The following is a 16424-nucleotide window of genomic DNA, read 5'->3' on the forward strand; positions in this document are numbered from 1 at the left end:
GAGAAAGGTCTTCAACATGTTAAAACACATAGGGGTCATTTAAGTCTATAGTTTAAGGTACCATTTGTCAGTTAAAGCCTATAATTTCCATTTAGGATAAAGTGTCCTATCCTGAGAGAAAGAACTTGTTATCTTGATGTTTTGAGACGAGACTCCTGTTTATAGTTAGAGCCTGGCCAAATCCAACCTTGGAAAAGATGTGTGTCGGTGTGTGTGTTAGTCTTCTTGCTTACAGGTTAAGGAACCACTGGCATTGTTGGAGATTGACTGAGTTGTTGTTCGAGACATGCTGGCACCCAGCAACCCAAATTTGCGACCTGGAAGGTCATGACGTGCCTAACTTCAGGGTCCGAGTGTCAGCGGCATAATCTATGGAGATATGCTTCTGTCTATCTGTATATGTGTGGAAAATTACTATGTTTATCAATTTCTTGGCCAATAAGAATCATTCAGCCTGTAAGCAATGACGTAGCTTAGACCTTGGAAATGGTATAACTGCTGTGATCTTTGTAACTGTAAGTGCGGCGGCCTACGAACTCCTGTGTGAGTCTTGAAGCTGACTTCTGCTGATGAAACTGCAAACTATCTTCAGTAAAACTTTTCTTCTATTTTTTATAATTCTGACTCCGGGTCTTCTTTCAAACATCTGGTCCATGGGTCCTAAACTGTTAACCCCTAACAATAGACTGGATGTCACATGTGACACTGAAGACTGAAGACTTTGCATCACAGAAATAAATGATAATTTAAAGTATAATAAATTGAAAACCAATTATTTTAAATTGTAATAATATATCACAATATTAAAAAAAAATCTGTATTTTTGATCAAATAAATGCAGGCTTGATGAGCAGAAGAAACTTCTTTCAAAAACATTAAAATAGTAATCGTTTCCAAACATTTGGCCTGTACTGTATATATATATATATATATATATATATATATATATATATATAATCCAAATTTTTATTATGTATTATTCTTATTTTATTAATAATTATTCTAAAGTTCATTTGTATATTAACAGGGTTCGAATTACGTGGGAGCCAGTGGGAGCTCAGCTCCCATAGAGAGAGGATGTGCTCCCATGAAAGCAGTAAAATCATACACCTGTGGGGGTCTCTAAAAATCATCAGCACCATTATTTTAAATTACAAATAAAGCACTTTTTCCTTCGGACTACTGTAGCGTGACTTAAAAGATAGGACAAGATGCCAAACACATGGATCTCACGGGATCTCGGATCGTCATCACACTACATCCTTATGCTTAAATCAAGTGATCAAAGTGCTCGTTGCCGCTGCGATCAGTGGCGCGGATACTGTGTTTGTGTGGCTCGCGCACAGTCTTCACTCGCTTCAATCGCTTCAATCCGTTGTGGAGACTCTCTATTCGTTCCAGTGAAATTACAAAACAAAATGCACACAAACGTGTCTCTGCCTGATATACAACCACTGATAAACATAATCGGATTTGATAAAAAAAAAAATATATATATATGAGTACGGATTCGAACCCAGAACCTCTGACACGCTTGGCAAAAGTTCTACCACTGGACCACTTAAGTACACATTAAAATTTGTCGGATCTATTTATTTACTCACGTGAAAATTCTACAACTCACAACATCTTAGACCTCATTAAACGACAAATTAAACCAAATGTACTATTTAAATTGAATTGTGTTACCAACGCTTTTTTTTTTTTTTTTTTTTAAGAGACCCCCACAAAGAAGAAATCATAATTCGAACCCTGTATATTAACATATAAAAGCATATTCTGGCCTTACTGAATGAACACCGTGTGAAAGCACAATCATGTGCTCAGAAGGTCAAAGACAAGGACGTGTATGATATCATTTCAATAATTCATTCTACCCTACGGATTTCTGGTGTGTTCATTCGTTCATTTATTATGGTGTTAATTAAGAAGAGGCAAGCTGTGTGCACTCGCGGAGAAGGGGAAGTGACGGATGGAGAGAGAGAAAAGAAGCACGTGCCTCTTGAATGATCTTCTGGAGTTCCCTGTTCTCGCGCTCCAGCTGTCGTGACTTCTCCTCGTCATTGTTGTTGGTGGACGAGCCGGTTTTCAGCGTGTCCTGCTGCTCCGACTGCCACTCGCCACGAGTGACCAGACGGCGGATCTGCAGAAACGACCGCAACAATCTGAGACACTGCATGGAAACGAACACTGAATTTGTGAAATATCACTGAAACCAATAGTTCATATGGGTGATATTGTGCAGGAGAGGACGGGTAATAAGTAAGGGATCATTTACAGCCAGCCAGTCACAACATGAATCAACTTAGCGATAAAGATCTGTTTTCTGTACATTATTACATGGATACTTACCTAATAAATAAATGGACATGAAATACTGATTTGAATTAAAAAATGTTAACTGATGTGAGAAGAACAAGGCCACAAAGCAGGGCTATTATTAACACACACACACACACACACACACACACACACAAAAAAAATCATTTTTTTAATAATTGAATTGAAGCTGAAATTAAATTTAAATATAAATATTACATGAAAAAAAGAAAAAGCTATAAATGTTTTTTGGCAACTATCTGAAATAAGTTGAAGTACTAAAATTATTAACTAAAAAACACATAAAAACTAAAACTTAAATTAAATTAAATTAAACCTAAACATTAATATAAAAAATAATAATGAACTAATAAAATTGACAAAAGCACCTTTAAAATGGATTAACTGGAAATAAACTAAAACTGAAATATTATTAAAAATTAAACCCAAAAAGTAGTATTTTATAGGAAATAATAAAAACAACAAAAAGCACATTTAAAATGACTTACTGGAAATAAATAAAAACTAAACCTGAAATGAAAATCATTTAAACCTAAACAGCAGGCTAATATAAAAAATATTTTTAAATGAAAACTATATATATATAAAGCTAATTAAATGTATTAATAAAAATTATAATTGTATAATACTAAATTATAGAATCAAACTAAAAAACAGTCAGAATCAAGCATCTCTGAGCGCTGTGTAAAAATACTACACTCTAGGTGAGCATTCTCCAAGATGTTTTGTAAAACATAATTTTGTTCAAAACGAAACAAGTTAACCTAATAACTTGAATGAATCGTGTTTCAAATAACTTAATTCAATCACGTGGAACCGCTGTCCATGATTGAATAATGTTCAACCAAAGAGGTTTTTTTTTTTTTTTGTGTGTTCAAAACGAAACATAGCTTAACCTAATGCACTTATGCAGTGACAAAGAACGAAACCGCGTCAAGGGACAGAACCGAAATCAGACACAAAGAGAATCGACACAATCGTTGTCTACCATAAAGACGAACCAGCATGAATGTGGAAGTGATATAAAGCAGGGGATTATTGAAGTGCATAGACCTTGGGCACGAAGAGCACCACGAGTGTGATGTAGACTGAGAAAATGATGGCCAGAGAGGCGAACGCAAATGAAGCGTCCTGCTGAGAGGAGAGGATCATGGTCACTGGGGCAGTAATCATGCACAGCACCTGGAGACAGAAACAAAGACAGAATATCATTGATCATGTAAAGATATAAATGATAAGGTTTTTATATCAGATCTTAAAGGGATAGTTCACCCAAAAATGATTTTTCTCACCCTTAAGTTGTTCCAAACCTGTATGAGTTTCATTATTCCGTTGAACACAAAAGAAGATATTTTGAAGAATGTTGGTGGACCCCATTGACTTCCATAGTAGAAAAAAAACAATACTATGGAAGTCAATGGGTGCCGTCAACTGTCTGTTTACCAACCTTGTTTAAAATATCTTCTTTTGGGTTCAACAGAAGACAGAAACTCATATTTGGAACAACTTGAGGGTGAGTAAATGCAAAATATTAAGTTTGGGGTGAACTATCCCTTTAGGGACTCAGGGGGAAACAAATATTTGTTGCTGTCTAAACAAGACCTTTATGTACCAAACTCTCACCGCCACTAGAGGGCGTAAATCAACTGTAACAAAATTTTTAAATGCAGAGCAGAAACAGTGCCATGAATGAGCACTGAGAAACTGATGAGATAAAGATAGTGAAGAGATAAATAAAGCAGATGAAAGAAAATGAAAGAGAGAGGGCGAGAACTGTTGATGAAAAAAAGAGAGGTCATTTTGTCAAAACACTTGCAGCGGACAGCTCAGAGTTGAAGATCTTACGGGATCACTGGAGATGTCATATCTGGTGAACAGTGCAGAAAAATAGCTGGTACCTTCAACGACTCTACACACAGATAACTGCGAGCAGTGAACCGACTGTCACAACTGTCTTGAGTCGAAACACCGTCCAGAACACCACTAAAGTCTATTTCCTCTCTGACCTCAACAGCACTGGCGCGATATGAGCTATCCGGTGCCATTCTACCTATCGAAGCATGTTGTTCCCGACACACAGCAGAAACATGGTGCAGTTCTGGGACTCAATCTGATCTTTTGTAAAGGAGCTGTAAGACTGACGTAAAGCATTCCCAGTGAAGTGTTACTTGTTTCCTCATTAAGATGTTTTAGTCTGAGTTTGAGCAAATGGGTGCAATTATGCAAATCATCCGGCGAAGCACTTGGAGTTATTGCCGGAATCAAACTGTTTTCAAGCAGTTGGGCAATTCAGAGCGAAGCACAAAACCACAGTAATCAACGCTTCATTCAAAGAATGTGCTAAAAAAGGCTCGAGCACAAGGAGACGTGTTGATGTTGATAAAAATAAATACACTTAAAGTTAGCATTACGTCAATAGCTATTCTTTTGTTTTCACAGTTAGTATTTACTGGTAGCTTATAGATCATTTTAATAGACACATATAAATATTTTGTATAAATATATTCTAAATCAATTCTATTTATAATTTTCAACCTAATAGAATAATATAAAATAACTCATTAGCTATAAATTAAGAATAAAAGACAAAAAGTACAAAATATTATTTTGATGTCGAACTGCTGCCTGCTTACAATGGTGCGAGATTCGCTAATAGTGATAAAGGTCGAATCCTGAAGGAGTAAGAAAATATGAAAGCTTGTTTCTGCCACTGAATAAAAAACACAAAAGTTCATTTTTATCTCACAATTCTGACTTTTTTCTCGCAATTGTACGGAAGAGGATTAGGGCCAGGCAATAATAAAAAAATAAAACCATCTCGAGATTAAAGTCATTATAATGCGAGATTAAACTCGTTAAATTTCGAGAAAAAAAGTCGAAATACAATCTTGAGAATAAACTCATTAAATATCGAGAATAAAGTCGTTGTGTTGCAAGAAAAAACTCGTAAAATTTCGAGAAAAAAGTCGAAATACAATCTTGAGAATAAACTCATTAAATATCGAGAATAAAGTCGTTGTGTTTCGAGAAAAAACTCGTAAAATTTCGAGAAAAAAGTCGAAATACAATCTTGAGAATAAACTCATTAAATATCGAGAATAAAGCCGTTGTGTTTCGAGAAAAAACTCGTTAAATTTCGAGAAAAAAGTCGAAATACAATCTTGAGAATAAACTCATTAAATATCGAGAATAAAGTCGTTGTGTTTCGAGAAAAAACTCGTTAAATTTCGAGAAAAAAGTCGAAATACAATCTTGAGAATAAACTCATTAAATATCGAGAATAAAGTCGTTGTGTTTCGAGAAAAAACTCGTTAAATTTCGAGAAAAAAACTCGAAATACAATCTTGAGAATAAACTCATTAAATTTCGAGAATAAAGTCGTTGTGTTTCGAGAAAAAAACTCGTTAAATTTCGAGAAAAAAAGTCGAAATGAAATGTAGAGAATAACGCATTCGATAAGTATTCATTGCATAGCCTACTGATATCAACCTCATCGAGGTTCATGGTTTCCCAGGATACCATAAGACGCATTATTAATCGTTGTTGGTGTATGCCTCCATCCACATAATGTAACGACTGTAACCATCTATACAGCCATTAATGGCAATGCCGTACGATTTTTAATTTATCATAGCTGTCCATATGGCAGAGTGCATTTGGGCCAGTCTCCTTCGTCGAAATTCCACACCTTGAGGATCAACAAGTTTAATAATGCGTCTTATGGTATCCTGGGAAACCACGAAACCTCGAATTTCATGTTGGACAAAAGCGAGTACATCGCGCAAATTGGACTGATTTTTTCTTCTAAAAAGACCTAGCCGACCTAGACCTAAGAATGTTCTATTCTTTGTTACTGAAAGAAAGTCTAAAATATAGCTTGACTAAGTGATCCAACTCTGCCATGTCCTCTATCAGTAGGCTATGAACACTGATCGAATGCGATATTCTCTACATTTCATTTCGACTTTTTTTCTCGAAACACGACGACTTTATTCTCGATATTTAATGAGTTTATTCTCAAGACTGCATTTCGAGTTTTTTTCTCGAAATTTAACGAGTTTTTTCTCGAAACACAACGACTTTATTCTCGAAATGTAATGAGTTTATTCTCAAGATTGTATTTCGACTTTTTTCTCGAAATTTAACGAGTTTTTTCTCGAAACAGAACGACTTTATTCTCGATATTTAATGAGTTTATTCTCAAGATTGTATTTCGACTTTTTTTCTCGAAATGTAACGAGTTTAATCTCGCATTATAATGACTTTAATCTCGAGATGGTTTTATTTTTTTTATTATTGCTTGGCCCTAATCCTCTTCCGTACTATTGTGTTATAAAGTCCAATAAAAAAAAAAAAAAAGTTTTCTTACTTTATATCTCACAAATACACAATACTCACAATTGCGTCGCAATTACCTTTTGTATTTTTTCCATATGAAAAACACTATATAATTTTGATGAACAGAGTTCAAAAGAACAGCATTTATTTGAAACAGAATCTTTTGTAACATTATAAATGTCTTTGCTCTCACTTTTCAGTTTAATCAATATAATGCATCCTTGCTGAATAAAAGTATTAATTTCTGACCCCAAACTTTTGAACGTTAGTGTATAAATATTAGCTATTAGTGCGCATATTATTTTGTGATTTGATTAACATGACCTGTACTGTACAGCGCTATATTGTTGTCTCCTAGCAAAGTAAAGTGACATACTTCATGAGCAAACCATTTCTCGTAATATAACAAAATAGCATATGAAGTGAGAAGGGGAGTCACCTGCTGGTTCTCAATTCATTTTCAAGGAGACGGGCGACTCGGCGAGCAACAAAACACCGGCCCAGATAATGCTTCCACCCTGGGTGACAGTTTCCACCACTGCTTATTAGCAGTTTCGATTAATTAACTTTGTCTTTTTATCATACATTTATGAAGGAGTCACATATCATGACTGTTAAAAGTAAAACGCATGGGGAAAGATATAATAGTTAAACAGTTTTGGCTGGAAGGGCACATTATTCTTGCAACAGCATATATGTAGCTATATATTAGATGAAACAATCTCAGGTGTCTAGCCCAGCTGTCAGCTACGGTTAGGCTCCACTGTGAGGACATTATATGCTGCGAAAATAGAAATAGCCAACAGTCAGACTTACAGATACATTGTAGATGGCCATGCCGACCGCTCTATGGTCATTAATCTTCTCGGTGGAAATGGACTTGGTCTCGTAGGCCAGAAAGATGCCCAGCAGCAGCAGAAGTCCCTTGTAGCCGTACACCACACCTAAAGAGAGCAGGCATTACTTATAGTGAGTGCTCTTAAAGCTCGGAGGCTGGTTTAAGCTCTGGGCTCATGCTATTTCTGTGATACCTGAGGTATATGTGATGGTTTTGAGTCCAGTAACACACACACACAAAAACTAAGTAGGTAGAATAACTCAAAAATAATGAAGCTACCGTTTTCTATTCATGTGAACCAGTTATTTTTAATGATTCTTTCAAACTGAGGCAAATTTGAAAAACACTTGACTGTAAAGGGGTTTTGGCAGTAAAATGGTGAGGTGGATGAGCACATTTGACACCATCCTCACCACCATTCAAAACGATTCAACATTGATAATAATAATAATAATGTTTATTGTGCTGTAAATCAGCATATTAGAATGATTTCTGAAGGATCATGTGACACTGAAGACTGGAGTAATGATGCTGAATATTCAGCTTTACAATCACACGAATAAATTACACTTTAAAATATATTCAAATAGAAATTACATATATTTCACAATATTACTGTTTTTACTGTATTTTTTTATTAAATAAATGTAGCCTTGGTGAGCATAAGAGACTTCTTTTCAAAAATCGTACAAAGCGGAAACCTTTTAACGGTATATGTATAACCTAATAGAAAACATAGCAATAGAGATTAACTAAAGTTGCATTTTACTTGGAAATTATATATAAAAAGGCTATTTTATAATTTGCACTATTTTTGAGCAGTGTCATGAATGAATGATTCTTGGGTTGAGTCTATTAGACTTCTCAAAACGACAAAAGAAGAGTTTGGGGTGCAGATATTGATGATGTATGAATACTTGACAATTTAAATAATATCAAATGTTTTGTGTATTATAGTACATATTTTTTTTCATATTACAAAGCCTGGTGAAAATTTGCTCAAATGTCATGAAATTAGTTTCAAATCTTTCCAAAATTGTGACATGAGATGAGAGATTCACCCTTGAAGACTATCTGAAGATGGATAATCTCTGTCCAGTCTTTGGGCCCTATCTTGCACCCAGCGCAATTGACTTTGTACAACGACGCATGTTTCATTCCTATTTTGCACCCGCGCTTTTCCCTCCACAGAAGCACGTCGCTAAACTAGGGAATGAACTTGCGCTCCCTGGGCAGTTCAGCGCAAAAAAGGAGGCGTGTTCCAGCGCAAACGTTCCCTGGTGCTATTTTACTGTTCCATAAAACAATTGCGCCACTGGCCAGAAAAAACCTAGTCTAAAGTCAGTGACGCGTTGCGCGTTGTTCATTATGCTATTTTAAGGGCGCATGCTTGTTCATAATGTATAGAGTGCACAACGCTCATACACTGTGATTCTCTAATCTACACAGAAGCAGCAGTTTTCATTTTTGCAAATCATATTATTACAAACGATAGATAGATAGATAGATAGATAGATAGATAGATAGATAGATAGATAGATAGATAGATAGATAGACAATTTATTATAAATATAATAATTTATTATAAAAGCATACATCTAGCTTACACATTTACCCACATTATTATATGCCTGTTTAACCGAAGCTAATTTGGGTGTGTTTCTCCATCCCCAATGTCACTTCTCTCTCTTTTACGGCCGTGACGAGAGCGTTGGTCTCCTCGGCTGTGAACCGCTCTTGGCGTGCGCCTGGCAAATCCGCCGTTATAATAGCAATACGCCAAGGAAAAAGTGCGTCTGCTCTTAAAGGGAATGTGAGATGATGCTCTGATTGGTTTATTTCACGTTACGCCCAAACCACACCTATGAATAATGAAGCTACTTCAGACCAACCCCTTTTAGATTTGCGCCTGGCGCAAGAGTCATTTATCCCGCCGGGAAAATAGCAACAGCGCCGAGACCCGCCCACAAAGTTACTTGCGCTTTGCGCTTTGACACTTGCGTTTCAGATCATTAAAATAGGGCCCTTTATGTTCATATTTAAAAAAGTTGTGAAAGAAATGAAAATACAAAAACAAATAAATAAAAACAGGAAGAATGGAAAAGGAAGTGAGAGAGAAGAGAGGGACTAATAAGTCACATTAGAGTTTAATCTCGTTTTGAGTTCAGGGAAGGTTTTTTTTTTTTTCTTCTCCGTAATATTATCTTCCTGTACAGTGTGAGAGAGTCAGGCTATGAGATCCAGACCTGGGCACTGACCCACAAAATTTAATTTTACACTGCAGCGCTCTGATAGGAAGTCAGAGCAAGAGGAAAAGTACGAGAAAAAGAGAGAGAGAGAGAGAGAGAGAGAGAGAGAGAGAGAGAGAGAGAGGAAGAATGAGCTGTGAAATAGTGAGAGGAATACAAAATGAACTGGTGGAAAAAATATCTTGAGCATAACAAATTATTAATTTAAATTTCGGAGATAGATTGTATCAGTGTAGAGTGAGAAGCAACCATATAGATAATTAAATTACACATATATATATATATATATATACACATACAAGGGGTGTTAAACGCACAGCCCACAGGGTGATTTTAAGGGAAAAAAATCGTGAATAATTCAGCATTAGGGGTTTAAATGAAAAATCCTTAGCAAACACCACTAAAAAGGGTCACTGAGAGAGAGCACTGGACACGGTGAGTGAATTCTGGATACATACCAAGCCACGTGTTCATCTTCTCTGAACTGCAGTGCTCGAGAAGAGGCTGAATCAACACATCCAGATCTTCTTTAGGAGCCTCTTTAGTGAACTTCTGCTTAGAGCGAGAAAACAAGAGAGCGAGAGAGAGCACTTTAAAGGACAGAGATTGAGGTCAATGCAGCAGAGCACCGCACTACAATCCTTCACCATTAACACCTACTTCCATGCGCTTGCTCTGCAGAAATTTCCAAGGCATCTCAGAGGAAACACATCATAAAAATCAAAGTAACAACAAGAATAAAATAAATAAATAATAAAGTGTCACCACACCTCCACGGTTATGTGCAGTGGGTCCATGATCTGCCAGATAAGCAGAGAGATAACATCAATAGCCAGCAGAACTGCAACGGTCACGTATAGCTTCCACGGCTCCAAGTGCTGTGGCGAATTAACAAGACCATAATCGTTAGTCAATGGTACACAGTCACAAACCATCAAGACAGTCACAAGCAACTGCTATAAATGGGGAAATAAAAGCAAGGTTACAGAAGTTTTAGACATTGAAGTCTCTGTATACTACTTTTTTTTCTGTGGAACACAAAATGAATAAGTTTTGATCAATCTTTATGCATATCACATAGAGAACATGCATTTTATATATAATGCGTTACCTACACATTGCAAAAATATGAACTGACAGTATGTAATGATGCCTCAGTTTTACAAAGTAAGTTACAAGTAAACTACCATTAAAAATGTTGGGTCAATACTTTTAAAAAATTTTTTATAAATGAATACTTTTATTCAGAAAGGATGCATTAAATTCATCAAAAGTGACAGTAAATACATTTATAATGTTACAAAAGATTTGGATTTCAAATAAATGCTGTTTTTTAAACTTTCTATTCATCAAAAAATTCATGCTAAAATGTATCACGTTTGATTTGTCAGATCGTTATCTTGTGGGTTTGTGAGTCATGCTGAGCAATTTCTTAAAGGTGCCATTGCATGGATTATTTTATTATTTTAGAATGTTTCCTGGGGTGCCCTTATAATGTTAGTATGTTTTTTAGATCAAAATTTGTTATAATTTAGAAATAAAAGGCATTTTTCCTAGCCTGATTTTAGCCTCTGGTTTGAAGGGGCGTGTCTGCTGTGAGACTTCAGTGTAAACGCCCACTGCTGTGATTGGCTACTGTGAGACTTCAGTGTAAACACCCACTGCTGTGATTGGCTGCTGTGAGACTTCAGTGTAAACGCCCACTGCTGTGAATGGCTGCTGTGAGACTTCAGTGTAAACGCCCACTGCTGTGATTGGCTGCTGTGAGACTTCAGTGTAAACGCCCACTGCTGTGATTGGCTGCTGTGAGACTTCAGTGTAAACGCCCACTGCTGTGAATGGCTGCTGTGAGACTTCAGTGTAAACGCCCACTGCTGTGATTGGCTGCTGTGAGACTTCAGTGTAAACGCCCACTGCTGTGAATGGCTGCTGTGAGACTTCAGTGTAAACGCCCACTGCTGTGATTGGCTGCTGTGAGACTTCAGTGTAAACGCCCACTGCTGTGATTGGCTGCTGTGAGACTTCAGTGTAAACGCCCACTGCTGTGAATGGCTGCTGTGAGACTTCAGTGTAAACGCCCACTGCTGTGAATGGCTGCTGTGAGACTTCAGTGTAAACGCCCACTGCTGTGAATGGCTGCTGTGAGACTTCAGTGTAAACGCCCACTGCTGTGATTGGCTGCTGTGAGACTTCAGTGTAAGCCTGTTGATCGCGTGAATGAAGATCTTATCATTGCAACGCAGTTTCTGCACTCTCACTAATGATTTCACCAATGCAAACATGATGTACGTACACTAAGAGCTTCTTTGTGCAGTGTAACAGCATCATGATTTCATAACGAGTTTTGGCAAGTGTCCAGATAAACTCGCGCTGTGTGATTGACAGCTTGGGCGACTGGAAAGGGATTGTTCTTTGATCGCTTTCTGTATATTAATCACAGTTTAAGTAAGATTATTTTCATCCTACTAAGAGAAACGACGTGAAGTTGATCGTTTAGTCACTGGCTTGATTTACTGATGCATAAACAGTATTGAACGACTTTGAGAGAAAGATTATCTGTCTGAACTTGAACAATTACACATCAGACATTCACATAACCCACTGGTTCTTCAGAGGCTCGGATGATGGAACTAAAAAAAATACTTTTGTGTTCATTTGTACATCCAAACACTGAGCAACTGCCATGCTTCACTCGTTTGCAAGCCATGATGTCTCTCGAAGAAAAATGATTCGGACGATGATCCGGCTGCGTAGTTCCGAACATGGGCTGGCATATGCAAATTTTTGGAGGCGTACATATTAATGATCCCGACTGTTGCGTCACAGTCGGTGTTATGTGGAGATTCGCCTATTTTTCAGGGGTGTTTTTCAAAAACGAGATTTAAATAAGAAGGAGAAAACAATGGTGTTTGAGACTCACTGTATGTCATGTCCATGTACTGAACTCTTGTTATTTAACTTTGCCAAGATAAATTCAATTTCAAATTCTAGGGCACCTTTAAAAGAACCAGCTCATAAGAGTGATTCGCTCATGAATCTGCTAATAAGAGTCATTTGTTCGTGAATCGAACAACACTAATCGTGCTGCATTTATTTTTGCCATGCATCTTGTGAGAACTTCTTGTCTTTTTTTGTCATTATTTTGGTCTTTTTAAAGGTAGGGTAGGTAATCTTTTTTCTAAAAAAAAACATTCCAAATTTGTTTAAACTGTCTTTATATACCAATACATAATTAAAATGTAAGTACTCTGAAAAAGAAAATATAAAAATCGAGTGACTGTAGACCTTTTAATCTGCAATAAACACAGCTCATTATTTCCATTCACTCCCACCCCCTCCCTTCTGAGCTCCTTCCAAAGCCACGCCCCCAAAACACATGAACGCGCGACGCCAAACGCTCAGGCTCAGCTGGAAGACGCATTTATTACCTGAGACGAGTGGAGAGGAAGGAGCGCAGTACATACAGTGACATCATGTCAGAATCACATGTAATAAAATACCTAACTTTATCACTATATATAAACAAATAAGATTTCTTTTAGTACTCACTATCAAGCTAGCATATCGATAATGGTAAAGTTTCATTCGGTAACAAGCTATATTTATAAGGCAAAACTAAAAACAGGTTGCATTGATACACGTTTTTCCATTACCATCAGTTACACTGTGATGAAGGTGAATTTCGTGTAAGATTCATAACATATACGGTGTTTTGCATGTAAGAGTTTCCATGATGAAAACATTGTTGACTCTAATGAAGACTAACGTAACTTACACTCCGAGTCCGGAGACAAGTACCGCATCGTCGGTTCGAGGACAGGTCCGGGGTTGAGGGCGAAGCAGAGGAGGTCGTTCAAGAGTGCGGGCAGGGTCCGAGGAAGTAGTTTTTGCCTTGTTTGCCTTCGCTGACTGCATATGCAGGTGCTTTGAGCTGAATATTTCCGGAACGGTGACATGTGATGAGTGCACGCAGGGCAGCGCGCGCAGTGGGGCTCGGGCACGAGACATGAAGGCATCTGATTGGTTCTTTACATTCGCACCGAATGGCAGTGATTGGTCAGAGTTTTTACTGTCCTGCAGCTGCTACAGAGGTCTGATTTTTTTCATTCCTTTTTCTAAACACATAATGTATTGACTACTATCAGGATGGAAGGACCATTTCACCCAGTATAAAAAAAAGTGTTTCTGAACAGGATTACCTACCCTACCTTTAAGTAATCACATTAAATTCAGACTGCAAACCCACAATCGCAATTTGGGTAAACAAGATTCCTTTTGCTGAAGCTTAGAAAAAAGCCCCAAAAAATTACAACACAAACACCACGAAAGCATTATAAAGTGGTCCATACAATAGCTTTGTGTGAGAAACAGATTTTTTAGCATGCAGCAATGAAAATGATCAGTGAATGACTTAAAGTTTAGTCAGTTTTACACAAAATTATCGTATGATTTCAGAGGACTTGAAATACAGCACATAAGCCATATGAACTACACAAAAAAAAAAAAAAGTTTCAAAGCTTCAATTTTTAAGTACAATCAACTTGGATTTTTAAGTCATTTCAACTTAAATTACATCAAACTGACTTTAAAAAATGAGTTGAAACTTTAAAAAACTTAAAAGTATTTTGAGGAGTTAAAGCAATGTAAAACCATGCCATAACTTATTGGTCATATCATATTTTGCAATGGTGATGTATTTGTCCTTTTTGGAGCTTAAACGTCATTGCATGAAAAAAGTTGTATAATGATTCTTCAAAAACTTTTACTTTTAAGTTTCACAGGAAAAAAAGTAAAAGCATTTGGGTTTGGAATGACACGAAGGGCGAGTAAATAACGACGGAACTCTTTTAAAGTACCAGCGCCGTCAAGGTGCTGATCTGAATAACACGTTTATTTTCTTGTCAAGGTAAATGATGGAATTGCTCTGACACCATAACAATTGTGTTTACTCCACTGCATGGTGGGTAAGAGGAAAGCAGAATGCCAATCATCAGCAAACATCAGGAAAGTCATGTGTTACAAATGTGGAGTTATTTTCAGCTCCCATTCCATCCATTAAAATATGGCCGCAGGCTCCCTCTGGGCCGTCAGCCTGGGAAAACGGGATAGAACCGAGCTTCGCAGCACACTTTCTTTTCTCTCTCTCTCTCTCCCTTAATCGCCGTGAAGGCGTCAAATGACCCGAGAGCCCCGTTTCTACAACATTCAGCCTGAGCGCCGAACTTTCTTCAAGTGCTGTCGAACCACTTAGGCAAATTGCCCCATTACGGACATTGGGAGAGTTGAAAGTCATCTCGATTCGTCGCGCGGAGCGCTTGAATAATAAAGCCCCCTGAAGGTCGGATTTCCGTAAAAGAAGTTTAATGCTCATCCATATTCATCCATACTGCATAGTTGGGGTAATCTGGTTGTCTTTTGATGAGGTCTTAGGGTTTCCCTAATGCCGTGTCTTATTGCTTTAGGACACAGGATCAGAGCGAACACGTGTCAAGATGCTAATAGTGTGTTTGTGTTGTGTAAGGATGAAACGGACAGAACTTCTCGCAGCAACAGTAAGCGAAAGGAGGGGGAAGGTTCTTCTCTATTTCATGCTGGGAAGCTTCAGTCAGCGGTGTGTGATTCTTTAATATGCAGTAGATAACAGCGAACTAGGAAGCGCTGCGTAATGCAAGCGTGCTGCTAGTCACATCTGCAGATTCTGCAAAATCATCTGAAAATAATTAAGGGGTTACTGAAAAATGTAAAGTATTGTGCAAACTCTACAGCCCTGTCATCATTCTAATTAAACTAAATGTAATTTATGTGAAATCCAATACTTACAGCTATTTCATTGTGATTTTCCGCCCACTTTCAATTCTTTTACTTCAATGAAAGGTTAGGTTTTTGCTAATTGTTTGAATGAAAGATCAAAAGGATAAACAACGCAGATTTATTTTTACAGCCATCTTTGATCATATTTACCAGGGGTGCCAATAATTCTGACCACAACTGTACGTTAACATTTTTATAAAAATATTCTGTATATAGAAATATTGAAAATGTAACTGCCCTTGTAATTGTAATTATTATGTTATTATTAATATGTTATAAATAATTAATAATAATATCATTTTTTTTATAATTTAAAAAAAATATAATAATTAAATTACAATATTGTGAAGCTGTGTGCAGATGGAAAGAAAGTCATTAAGGGAAATAATTTCTAATTATTGTGCAAGCATTTTTTTATCCACTCAAGACTGCTTTACCTTCCTCTTCTCTTTTTTCTCATCTTTCTTGGTGAAGACCGTGTGAACCCACCAGATCTTGGTGAACATGCTGCCATAGGCTAAACTAAAGCCAAGTCCTAGCAGCCATAGGCGAAACTACGAGAGGATGAGAGAGAGAGAGAGTTCATTTGGGAGCTTAGCTCCAAAGCAGCAATTCCTTTTTTTACAACAAATCTTCACTGTGCTCAAAGGTCAAGGCTGAATGAGAGGAAACGGCAATATAAAAGTGACTATAACATTTACGACTCTACCTGGCACACCACAGGGAACTGTGATCTATGGACATGGAGGCCATCGATGCCCAAAGGAAAGACAGCTGCCAATGCCAGCACGCATCCCACCGCGGTCATGTTGTTCAGATAGGGCTGAGAGTTCTGAATGTATCTGTCA

The 16424-nt window shown here is 37.2% G+C and overlaps 1 protein-coding gene across 2 annotated transcripts in view; it reads right to left on the bottom strand.

Annotated features, from left to right (window-relative positions):
- Positions 1 to 16424, bottom strand: part of gabbr1a (gamma-aminobutyric acid (GABA) B receptor, 1a) — a 65210-nt gene that overhangs the window by 5247 nt on the left and 43539 nt on the right. For both annotated transcript variants that reach the window (XM_084418822.1, XM_084418823.1), the window contains 7 exons: positions 16286 to 16418; positions 16014 to 16130; positions 10536 to 10643; positions 10224 to 10317; positions 7495 to 7622; positions 3394 to 3522; positions 2000 to 2143 (listed from right to left, as the gene is read on the bottom strand). In XM_084418822.1, the coding sequence (XP_084274948.1) occupies positions 2000 to 2143; positions 3394 to 3522; positions 7495 to 7622; positions 10224 to 10317; positions 10536 to 10643; positions 16014 to 16130; positions 16286 to 16418 (853 nt within the window). The remainder of the gene's footprint in view (positions 1 to 1999; positions 2144 to 3393; positions 3523 to 7494; positions 7623 to 10223; positions 10318 to 10535; positions 10644 to 16013; positions 16131 to 16285; positions 16419 to 16424) is intronic.

This window comes from Rutilus rutilus, assembly GCF_951802725.1.
Source record: "Rutilus rutilus genome assembly, chromosome: 9".
NCBI lineage: Eukaryota > Metazoa > Chordata > Actinopteri > Cypriniformes > Leuciscidae > Rutilus > Rutilus rutilus.